The sequence below is a fragment of the Egretta garzetta genome, unplaced genomic scaffold (assembly GCF_000687185.1).
Source record: "Egretta garzetta isolate BGI_Z169 unplaced genomic scaffold, ASM68718v1 scaffold792, whole genome shotgun sequence".
In the NCBI taxonomy this organism is placed as follows: Eukaryota; Metazoa; Chordata; class Aves; order Pelecaniformes; family Ardeidae; genus Egretta; species Egretta garzetta.
Genome location: NW_009258950.1, coordinates 206,589 through 218,983, shown reverse-complemented (window position 1 = coordinate 218,983; position 12,395 = coordinate 206,589). Strand labels below are relative to the sequence as shown.

The 12,395-nt window shown below is 42.3% G+C and overlaps 1 protein-coding gene across 1 annotated transcript in view; it reads right to left on the bottom strand.

The window, feature by feature from the left end:
- RASSF3 (Ras association domain family member 3) overlaps positions 1-12,149 on the bottom strand; it is a 96,120-nt gene extending 83,971 nt beyond the window's left edge. The window contains exon 1 of the mRNA XM_035889931.1: positions 12,029-12,149. Coding sequence (XP_035745824.1) covers positions 12,029-12,149 — 121 coding nt within the window. The remainder of the gene's footprint in view (positions 1-12,028) is intronic.
- Positions 12,150-12,395: the final 246 nt, after the last annotated feature.

Genomic DNA, 12,395 nt, shown 5'->3' with positions numbered 1-12,395 from the left:
TTCTTACTTCGGATCAACAGAAATAAGAAGCATTACTCTGAATCCTGACTAGAGAATCAGAATTTCAGGGGTCCCCTTCACAAGAGCAGGAAATTGTTAAGAAGACAATTGAAACTTGTTTATCGCCCTGCACTCTCCCCAAGCCAAAAAGGGCACCTCTGTGCTTTTGAATCACAAGGAATGATTCATATACATTTACATCAATTTTGTGAAGATCTCTGTGCTAGCAGTTGCCATTTCTTTCTGGCTGCTCATTTTTTCAACCCCACATCCTAGCATTGTGCAGCCCCAAACATTTACATATGCACCAGAAAAAAAACCCCAAATCTCTGCCAGGTTTGCAACCCCATCTGTAACTGCCACAGCCCCACTCAGGGTCAGGAACCCTGGCCTGGGAATGGGATAAACTCCTGAAACAGGCTCTACTGGGAGCTACTCATGGTGACTGGGATAAAATTAACCAGACTTCCCATGGCAAAGACCTGCAAAATCATGTATATTTACATATATCTGGACCTCAGCAGAAGAGGTGCTTTAATAGAATAGTCCAGAATCCAACCCAAAAGCTCACCAGACTTTTGTCTGCAATCAGCTTACCAAACTAGAGTTTGGCTACTGCACAAAAAAAAAAAAAAAAAAAAAAAGTTATATTACTGGAGATAACAAGATATTACGATAATAAGATTCAGAGTTGTTAGACAACTGTTTATCATGTAGGCAGGCAATAACCTGCCTTTGCCACATTCAGAGGATGCTACATTTGCAAACAGAAGGGAACGATTGGCCTTTTGGTGAGAAAATGAGAAAACTGTTTTTTGAGTGAATCACTGACTGAGAACTCTAGGGAGGCCCTGAGGAGAAGATGGGGTGTTAAAATCAGCAACCACCAGGAGCCTGGACTGTCTAACATCCCTGCTGCCCAGGAACACATGGACCACATCTCTGATCACATGTGCCAGGTAGCACATAATTGGGTAATAAATAAATTTAGCTTCCCAACTCCAAAACAGGATGGAAGGACTGGCATTTTAGATTAAATAGCCTAAACCAGATTTTTTTCAGTTTCTGCCACTGGTACCTTTATAAACTTCTACAACCCTGTAGTCTATTTTGGAGCTTTTAAGTATTTGGTTTTGCACAATCTTATCTTGACCTAGTTTGTGCCAGAGGGTTTGCTAGATAACTGGTAAACACCAAGACACATGAGTCGTATGGACACGGCTATCCCTAGCAGGGGGTAGCGTGCCAAGCTCACCAGGACTGACGCACCAGGGTTGCTGGCCAACCTGCCCGATGAGTGGAAGGGGACATTGCCATCTAGCTGCACGCTGAAGAACTGGAATGTAGGAGTTTGTATGGATGAAGTATCTTTGAGTGACCACTGTCAGCCAGGCAAGCTTGCTGGCAGCCACTACAGAGAAGGTCCCTGATGGCCACGCGAGGATTGTCCACTCTTGATGCCAGTGACTGTAAAAACCACACATGAGGAAGGGTTAATGCTTGTCTTCAGCCACTAAAAACCCACCCTGGTTCTCAGATGCGTAAAACTCTCTGAGCACCTGGGCCTAAGTGACGCAGGAACATAAATCCCATTGATTTGCTCCGGAGCTATTAAAGAATCAAAGTCAATTTAATCTGTTTGTGAAGCCCATTTGCATTGTTATCAACATGACAAGCTCAGACTCAGGTCCTCTCCCTCCTTCCAGTGCTTGCCAACAGGCTCCAGCTAAGACTTGTCACAGGAGACTCTTGCACAAACCTGGGATCCTATACAAGCAGCCGATAGAGGCCAATGCTCCCAAAAACTCCTACACCTCTTTTGGACAGACACTGCGCTGTGTGCAGTCCTATTTACAGTCACCACTCCCACAGGAACAGAACACCCAGTGTTTGCCAGACCACCCTGAAATAATCACAAAATCTGTTTGCAAACAAGGCTGAAAATGTTTACTTCATTTAATCGACGTAAGGGTTAAAACATAAATTTGCGATACTGGAAACACTTTAAAAAGCAAAACACAAGACAAGAAAATACAAGTTCAGATTGTATTTACTATTCACAATCTCCCTTATCTGTTTCAGCATCAGGACTAGCTGGAGAGCCAGGCCACGTCCCCTCCTGAGGCTACCCTAGGGCTATCATGTTTTTGGGGGCTGTTGCTGGGAGAGAGGCTGAGGGGCGTGGGGCTGAGCTCTCCTTCCCCAGCCTGAAATTCCTCCTCCATGTGAGGGCTCCCCTGGAGTTAACCGGACACGGGATAGCTACACAGCAATGCCTGCGCAAGAAGGAGAGGAGATACCTCGTTTCTCCTTCTTCCTCAGATCCTCTTGTTACACAAGCATCCATGGCATTCTTCAGTTTAACTTCCAGGCTTTAAGCTGATTCTGCTTGTTACAACCTTCCAAAAAAATGGTCTGAATGCATACCTTGAGAAACAAGCTCCTCTGACTGATAACATTCCTTCTGCCCTGAGCTTTGAGACCAAACATGAAATGATGAAACCGGGAAGGGGGGGTTTCATGCAAGCAAGCTTCACCTCCCCATGTACCTGGCTTGTTTTCTGAGGTCCCCTTCTAGGGACAATATCACATTCTGCCAAAACCCTTAAGATTTAGTAGATTTTTAAAACACCCTGCAGCACTGCAATTGCTGTCTTCCAAAGCTCCACACATGAAAATAGCGACTTGTTACTAAATGCAAAGACCAACCCCCCAGGTCCTTTTCGGCCACGCAGCTTTCCAGCTGCTCTTCCCCAAGCCTGTAGCGTTGCATGGGGTTGTTGTGACCCAAGTGCAGGACCCGGCACTTGGCCTTGTTGAACCTCATACAACTGGCCTCGGTCCATTGATCCAGCCTGTCCAGATCCCTCTGCAGACCCTTCCTACCCTCCAAGATCAACACTTCCACACAACTTGGTGTCATCTGCAAACTTACTGAGGGTGCACTCGATCCCCTCATCCAGATCATTGTGAAGATATTAAACAGAACTGGCCCCAACACTGAGCCTTGGGGAACACCACTTGTGACCGGCCACCAACTGGATTTACCTCCATTCACCGCAACTCTTCGGGCCCGGCCATCCAGCCAGTTTTTTACCCAGCAAAGAGTATGCCCATCCAAGCCATGAGCAGCCAGGTACTCCAGGAGAATGCTGTGGGAAACAGTGTCAAAGGCTTACAACATCCACAGCCTTTCCCTCATCCACTAAGTGGGTCATCTTGTCATAGAAGGAGATTAAATTAAATCTTTGTAGGGAACTCAGAAAGCCCAGCAGGCCAGAGCCCAGAGTGGTGAAATCCCATCCTCTGAGGGAACAGAGCCCGAACCAGGACAGGGACATGGGCACACCAGTTCCCTACATCTGTTTTTCCTTTTGTGGCTGCTTCAGAAAATACATTTGAAATCCACCTTTGACAGAATTAAAGGCATCAGATTTCACATTCAGTGAATGCCCGGCCTGGGAACACATGGCTGCATACAATTCTGAACTGCAAATGTGATGGAAAGTAATGGAAGAATTTCAGTTTAAAAAGTCAAAAATTGGTCTATGTGTCATGATGATATTTTGGGACTTACACTTGCTCTGACTGTTAGCCTCTTTCCAACGTCAAAAACCTAAACAAATGGGGACAAAACCCCTTCTACATAAAAAAGAAAAGAGCTCCCTGTCCTGTATGCAAACCCAATAAAAATACTGGGTTTTGAAAGCATTTACTCTAGTGCCCTCTATTGCTGAACCCCCAAAACAGCCAGCACAAAGTTAACTCACAGATTAGCTTTTTCCTTTGGCTTTCCTTTAGGAAGAAACTGAACGAAAAGTAAGAACTAGAAAGTAAAGTATGGCTTAGGTTGAGCTGCCTGCGCTGCTGAGGAGCTGAGTTCATGACCAGACCTGAGTTAACAAAGTCCCTCTTCTTGCTGGAAGTAATAGTGGACAAGAGGTACCACTTCAGTTCACAGAGGGGATGGATTATAGAAAAGTGGCCCTGAGAGCTCAGAAGAGACTTGCTTTACCTGCCCACAGCATTGGGAGTTCATTCTGAATCACTGCTGAAGGATCAATGATTGCTCTGTTAGGAGAGATAAACATAGCAATTATATCCGAGCAGGACGAAAACCAGGCCTTTAACTGACAGATCACGTGCAGTTTCAATACTTGAACGTTCTGCTAAACAAAACCTGCAGTCTGTTATGTTTAAACGTGGGGTGGGAAAAAAAGTTGAATCAAACCCATCAAATGAAATGAAGCTTAATGCAAAAATATCTGCTAGTTGGGAAAAGCAGCAGAGTATTCTGTATTGATCATCTCTAATGCTGAGTACACCTCAATTCTGAGCTTTTGTGTGCTGCATCCAAGCTCGGTCAATGCTTACGTATCAGGCTCTAATGTTACATTATCTCTTTAAAACAGGTAATTCCACACTACTAATTTATTAATGTTCCTCTTCATAAATGAGCAATCCACAGCTTTTATTTCAGATGTTATAGGTCACCATTCCCACCCTGACAGTCAACGTTGAAGCAGACATGCTGGAGAGGTCGTCTTCTTTTCTTCCCCTTGTCTTCCCACAAGGTCCCAGGACAGCAGTGGGGTGCAGTGGAGAGAAACAGCGTCTTCCAACCGATATTGGCAAAGGAAACAACGAATGTGGCAGCAGAAAAACAGAAAGTAAAACTAAATCTTCCAAAGTACTTCAGAAGAACAAGCCCACAATAGGCATAGGGTGTACTAGCAATTCCTGTGTTATGGACATTCGCTTCAGTAATCCTCATCCAAGCAGCGATTGGGCCCATGACATGAAGTTCAATCTCCGAATGGATTTTTTTTCTTACATTTGTCACAGGCTTATGAAAATCTTAATAAGTCTCCAGGTACAAAACAGTTTTTTCCTTTGGAAGGGAGGCAGAGTAGGCAAAAAGATTTGTCTTGTCTCATTTAAAACTGGTAGAGCCAAGGAAAAAGGAATTTGGTGGGATGCCACATTTGTCTCATCTAATAGGTAATGGAATAAAACAACACATGATGCAATCTGCAAAAGCCACGTGACTGGTAAGAGCTGTGAATAATAGCTAGTATGGAGAAAAACATACCATGGATTATCTGAACACCAACAGAATGCATCACCCTTGGAAAAATACAGACTCACAAATAAGGGAAAAACTAAACAGTTATTTAATGGATGGAGAATTACACAGAAATCATCAATAGTGACAGAGGTGTAGATATTCCCTAGCCTTTACCAGTATTGAACTTTAAAAACACAGTAACAGATGGATGGGTTAGACCAAAGATCTATCTAGGCCAGTAGCCTGTGTTGGGAAGAGCCTGCCAGCAGATCCTTAAGGAACACGCATGAGAAACAAAAGTGACTTTTGAGTGATATTTCCTCCTTATGCCTTTCTACTCTGCAACTTAAAACAAATAAGCCAGAGGCTGTATCTGCATCTTTTTATTTAATACCCCTTGATGTCTCTTTCCTCCATGAATTTATCTAATCCCTTCTCAAATACATTTATGTTCCTAGTCTCCTAAACATCCTGTGTCAGTCAGTTCCACAACTGAATTACGTGCATGCGTATGCATGTGAAAGAGTAATTTGTTTTAAGCCTCTTGTTTGGCCACTCCATGGCATGGCCCTGACTTTTACGCTATGAGAAATGGTAAATAACTATGCTGTTTTCATTTCTCCACACTGCTCTTATTAGTACAGAAGCATATTCTCTTGCAGCTACCTCTCACCAAGTGGAAAAGCCCTGGTCTGTAGGAGTTTACTAATCTCTTTGATAATTCAAAGCCTTCTCTTGTGTCTTCAGATACTCCTATACCCTTTTTAAGAGGGAGGGGTGACCAAACTGCTTCATATGATGTGTGGGCACAGCACAGTTTTCTGGGTTTTCACTTTATTTCTTTCTTAATACTTCCGTACATTCAGTTCCCTTTTACCTTGACCATTGGGAAGAGTCTCTTTCCTCCATGAATTTATCTAATCCCTTCTCAAATACATTTATGGTCCTAGAGAGAGAACCGTCCACATGATTAATTCTGTCTTCCAAGTGATAAAAGCTAAGTTAGAAGCCACTGCCCTATATGTGCAGTCAGTGTTTTCCCCATATGGTTTAGTTCGCATTTATGAACACTGAATGATGTTTTACTGCCTAGTCACTCAGTATGATGTGTTTCTTCTACTGCCTTCTACAGTTAACTTCAAACTACCCTGATGACCTGTTAACACTGCCATGCCGCACCCATCTTCTTTTTCATTTTGTTAATGAATGTTTTTTTATTACAGATGCCGACACAGCTTCCTCTAGAACTAGGTAAATGCCCTTTTAAGCAAATCATACAAGAAAAAAGGAATATATATACTTAAAATGAAAATATGAAAAGCACATCTAGAGATGCTTTTGAAAAGGAGGCTAGAAACTAAAATCATGCTTTCACAACACAGAGGATCTTTAAATGGCACACTTCCATTAATAATCTATGTATTCTTAAATGAACATTGGACACAGGCTATTCAATGATAAGAACATTCAAATCAAATGGGCTGAAATGTCCGAAGCAGATGAACAAATATGAACTGAAAGGACTGCACCCGGTCCTAATGCAGGCAGAAAACCTGTATGTATGATCTGATGATAAATGGCCATCATCTCCTACCTGCTTCCAATCTGCTGCAGTATCCTACCCATCTCCAGCACTACATAAATCATAGCCATGACTAGACGTTCAGGAAATAAACAGATAGAGCAGTCTGAAAAAGTTGGATCAGAAGTCTTGGTTACCCACCCCAGCAGGTCCCAGCAAGATGTGACCTTGGGTTGCTGGATCCATGCTCCAGAACAGCCACCTGCAGTCATGAGCTCCCCTTGTCTACTACCATGTTAGGTTTAAATATAACCAATTTACATCCAAGCTGGCTTCCACTGAGACAGTGTCCTTCTGCTCCCTCTCCCAAACACAGCTAATTCATCCTTCAAATTGTATTCCCTTGGAGGCAACCATCTAGTCCACCCACGTGAGCTTGAATGCTCCAGAGCCACAGTTCCCAAATGCCCCTACACTCCATTTATCATTGGTGTTGGGCCAAAACTCTCTCCATCATTCCCAGAGATGGACACTCTCCTTCTGAGTCCCCCTCTGCAAGCTCTGCAAGCCCTCGCTTGTCCTGACTTATCCATCACACCACAGAGCATTGCTCCTCCTATGCACAGCGCAGCTGATCCTCAGGAGAAAACTGGGGCCTCAGTGAACTGTGGGGATGGCCAGGCGAACTTTATGTTTTTACTAAAAACACACGAGACCTATAGGTTCTCACCTGATCGTTGCAGGTATCCGTGCAGGAGACGTGGACCTGTCTATAGGGACTGTAGAGGTGCCACACGCTACTGTCCTAAGGGAGCAGGGGAGGCAGTGGCTTTCACCAGCTGGGTTTTCAGAAGAACACAGAAATACAATGGCATTATCTGTTCATTAATTTCCCAGCTACATGGTCTCACAAATGCTAGGTATGCTACCTCTACATACCCAAACTGTTCCCAGAATAACCCAATTAAAGGGGTCACGTAAGGACACAGGCACTCACAGCATAAGCTATCATATATATTAGCTGGCCAAATATGAAAATAAGAAATTAATTCACAAATATTTTAAACTAAGCCATTCTAAATTGACATATCACACTAAAATTATGTTCTCCCTTCCCGTATGTGTTACAGATTTATTTTGCCAGCTGGATATATTTTGGAGAGAGAGTTCAAAGGCTGACTTTTCTCTTTGTCTGATCAGCTAAACCTTTATATGTGAATTCTTTTAGGAGGTAGCAAGTTTAAGGGATATCACCATACCTCCATACAGGTTTCTGTTTATTTTGCATAACACATATTTTTACATAAACATGATTTTATAGTGGATGCTTGACCATTCTCGCCAAAAATCCTTCAAAATTAATAAAAAACCTAACTTTAATGTTAGAGAATGACTAACGGGGTAACACACTAGAGCAGAAAAGACGCAAAAAAAATCCAACCAACAGCAAAGGGTAAAAATCAACTTCAGGCTGTGTGAAATATGGTTAGTTTAAGATTTTGTCAATAACTTCTTGCTTTCTGCCTTCTGAAATAGCCTTCCAAGATACCTAGTAGGTCAGTAGCTCACATTGATGAGAACCCTCCCCAGCCGAGAGCTGACAACAAAGCTCGTCATGAGCCAGTAGGATCTGCCAAGAAGCATCGCCCACCTCAAACAGACTTAACTTGCTGTATTTATTTACTTATTATAATGGCTTCAAAGCGAGCAGGGTTTTGCCACTGGGGCCGTCTTGTCAAAGCAAAATAAATGACAGCAAACATTGTGCTTTTCATGTTTTCCACAGGATATTATGGGATGCTTTGCTGAAGAAGTCTAAAATCTGTTTTTCTCCTGTATTAGCTTGAAAAATGTCATAAAGATTTAAATCAATGCAGATCATAAGGTTGTCTTTGCCAGGGTGAGCTCTAGTTGCTCGGAAGAAACTGCAAGAAACAATGACAGTTGGGGGATCTGAACCACAAAATTATCTCAGACTAATCCCTTATTGTTAAAAATTAGCTTAAACCCTGAAGCAAGAAGATTTATGTCTCTTTCAAAGCTTTTCTTGTAGCTTCAATTGTCATAATATTGAATATTCTTATTCTTCCAGACCCTCTTTAAATCTTGTTACATTCCTGACCTCAGCAGCATCCTCTGGTAATGAGTATCACAATTCAATTACATGCTGAATAAAAAGCAATACAACAATTCCTTTTATCTGCTTTACATTTGTCACTCCTCACCTTATTCCTCTGCTTTAAGACAGAAAAAATAGGAGCTGCTTGTCTATTTTGATTTTTTTGATCATTGCTTTCTACAGTCTTATCATGGGCCTCTATGATAATTTCTTCCAATTCCTTTGTGTTTCGGTACCCCTCCCTGACTTCTGAGTGTGTACTTTATCATGATAAAACTTCTAGTCACATGAAGTGTCCACACAAATTCTATGAAGATGTTGCAGGAAAAAAATTCAAACCCATTTCAAAGAAATAAAGGCTACAAAACCCTAAATACTACAACGCTTGGTTTCAGCCTCTTTGAAAATGTTATATGCCCATGATTAAACTAAAGGCACTTAAAATATTATGAGCTAAATTTAGTATATTCAGAAGCACATCTAAGACATTATAGTCCTTCCATAAGTAATTTAATCAAAACCAGTTACTAAAGAGCACCCTCGAATTTTCTTCCTTCTTTTAGAGCTCAGAAAGGAGAATGATAGCTGCAGGCAATAGTTTGTGACCAACAGTCCCAAAGCATCCGCCCAAGGACAGGCTGGAAAACTAAGGATTTTTAGAAACAGCAACCTAATTATGCTTTGATATCTCTGTCTAAAATTGCATCAAATGCAACATTCTGAACACACTGACCTACAACAGTACTAAATTCATTGTCAAAAACTAATTTTGTGCTTCAGCGGATTTTGTTTCTGGGTCAGGCAGAGAGGACAAGGCATCCTGAGACACAGAGTGACAGAAGCAGAATGAAAGCAACAGGTCTGAGGGTACTGTGCAGAGGCACAGTGCCCATCGCTTGGTTCAAATGATGTATGGTGTCATAAAATCTACGACAATCTACGTATTAGAGAATGTAATCTCTACTCTTCCTAACACATCCACATCATGAAAGTTTCAGCTTTGTTGTTGTTAAAACATTAATTTATTTGTTACAGCCTAAGTGGCTAAAAACTATCAGTGTTATTGAAAGCTTTACTTATCAGCTGAGTTATGCATCTGTGGAACAAGCCTAGTAATGCAGAATTGTTCTGCTGGCTCATCCTGGCTGACCCAGCCAGAAAATTGTGTTAGTGCCAACTCAGGAGCAAAAACTGGCCGAAAGACAGAGGCAGAGATAAGAAGTTGAAAACTCCAGTATGCTGGGGCCAAGGGTAAATCTCTGTGTAGCAAGGTAAGCAGATGGTCAGTACTGCTCAGGCTAGGCTTACACATTGGAGAACCCTCTCAGAAGGACAGAAGAGCAACTTGGTTAAAAGTTACAGAAGTGTGGTGTTTCAGAGTTAAGGAAGCATGTGAGTAATCTGGTAATTCCACAAGAACCCAAGCAAAATTCTGGCCACTCAAGAAAGAGGCAGCAATGTTCATGGACTTCGGTGTAGCTAAGGTTTCATGCCACTTTCTGTCTTTGTAAAGACTAAACAGGAATTGTCCATGCAAACAGGAGCTGTACCCCCTCCCCTGTGAGAAGAGCACCAGGGCTTCAGCTTCCAGTTTATTGCAGGCATACTCGATGAGATTGGCTTCTGTAAAATTATGAGAAGGTTGAGCTGAATTTTCACACTGAGCTTTTTTCTGCTCGGATGCAACCTTGTGTTAAACTGTCACGTTTCCACTGAAACCACAATTTTGTGATAATCATCTCATTGCACAGGTAGAAAAGCACATGTAGGGCACTTCTGACAGTATTCACAAATTTAATTCAAAAGAGATGCTAATACATATATTAAAATGAGGGTAGAAAGGCAAATCCTATTCAGACCACTAGATGTAGAGGGAGATGGGAGAAAAATCACAAAAAGTATTATTTTTAAAGCACTCAAGTTCACACTGTTTCTTGTTACAAGTCATAGATGTAACGATTCTTTTGTAGTAGTGAAGGAAAAGATAACTGGCACGTAAACAATGTCACACGTGTAATACAGCTTGCAGTTAAAGCTCTCAATAACATTTATTTAGGCTTTTACAGTAACAAAAGAGATGCAGGGATGATCTGATGTGTTACGAGGACTCGAGATGATCTTATGTATTAGGAGGAGTTGAGATTACCAATATTCAAACAAAGGTTAACTAAAGCTCTAGTTTTAGTCAAGGGAAATTTTGCCACAGACTTCAGTGAACTGGGATTTCCCCCTGGACCTTTGAAACCCGTGGACTCCTTCACATGGGAAGAAGTCACAATGTCATTTAGACAGGTGGCCCAACAATGTTTCTGTGATAGATTTCAGGTTGTCCAGCTTGGCCTTCCCCTCTCAGAGTCACCAATCTGTTATATGAAGTGCAACACTAAATTCCTCAGTGGCAGAACTGACCCAAGTCCCATCCCATGCAAATGGAAATTTGGTATTAACATTGTAATACTTGCAGAATTGACCAGTTCACTACTACAGGCAAAACAGTACTCGTCAGAAGAAAACCGGTCCTGTCTAATCAGTCCTTTAAGAAGAACAGAATGAACTCAGCTTCCTAAGCTATGGCAGTGCACGGTCCTCCACCCGCCCCCACCCCGCCAAAAATACACCTCAGCCCCAGCTCTAACAGACCACTCTATGGAGGGACACAACAGCCTTTGGGCTTTCATGGGGTTTATGAGAAGGTTAATCCAAGAGGTGCAAACACTTCTCCGCCAGGACTGGACAAGGATCAAAGTGCTGAGCTGTCGTTAGGAGCAATGGTTTTTACTAACCAGTGAGTGGAGCGGCACTGCGTTTCGGCTGATAAAATGGAAACGAAGGGCAGTGCATCACCGCTGAACACAAGCTCCTCTCTAAGCTGCTCGTTGCTGTGTGCGAGCACTGGTGCAATGAGCTAAGGTGTTCAGTCAGTTCTGCCTTCACACAGCTTTCTAGATCAATTAACAGATTAAGGCAATTCCAAATAATTTTCTGGCAGGTATTTGAGTCACATTAGAGCTCCTACATACATACCTAAGGGAGAAACAAGGTCTACAAAAACAAGACATCAAATATCACTGATATGAATATTAATATGAATAAATTATACAGCTGCAAGAGAATTCTTCATCTGATCAAGCCTAATGAACCTTCTATTGCATGTCCAAAATATTTTTACAGTTTTGCTTAATGAGCCTCAGAGAATGGAAAAATGCAAACAATGCTGGCCTGGAAAAGTTAACCAGCTGAGTGGAAATAAATTATTTTTCCCTCTGAATTTCTTTTTAGCAGGAAAAAAAAGTCTTAAGAAACGTAGCAGCAGACTTACCAGCAGACTTCCAGAGAAGTTTTACTGTTCTCCTCCTTGAGCTGCTCAACGATTTGGGGAACCAGTAAAAAAAACGTGCTATCCTCCTGATGGTTTTCCTCAAGTCATTTCTTATTGCCATAGCTGAAAGGGCTCCGCAGCTACACCGGGAACAACAGACACATGTATCCAGACCGAGAGAGAGGAAAGCCCACGAATACCCACACGGAGTGCGCCGGCTCTGAGCTCAGCGTCAGCCAGCACGTCTCAGGACCACCTGTTAGCCCTAAATCCCCTCCCTCTCCGTCGCTCCACTCCGAGCCCTCCAGACCTCCCTCTTTATTACAAGCAGCAGCTATATTAATAGATGCTTCGGCTAAAGAAAGAC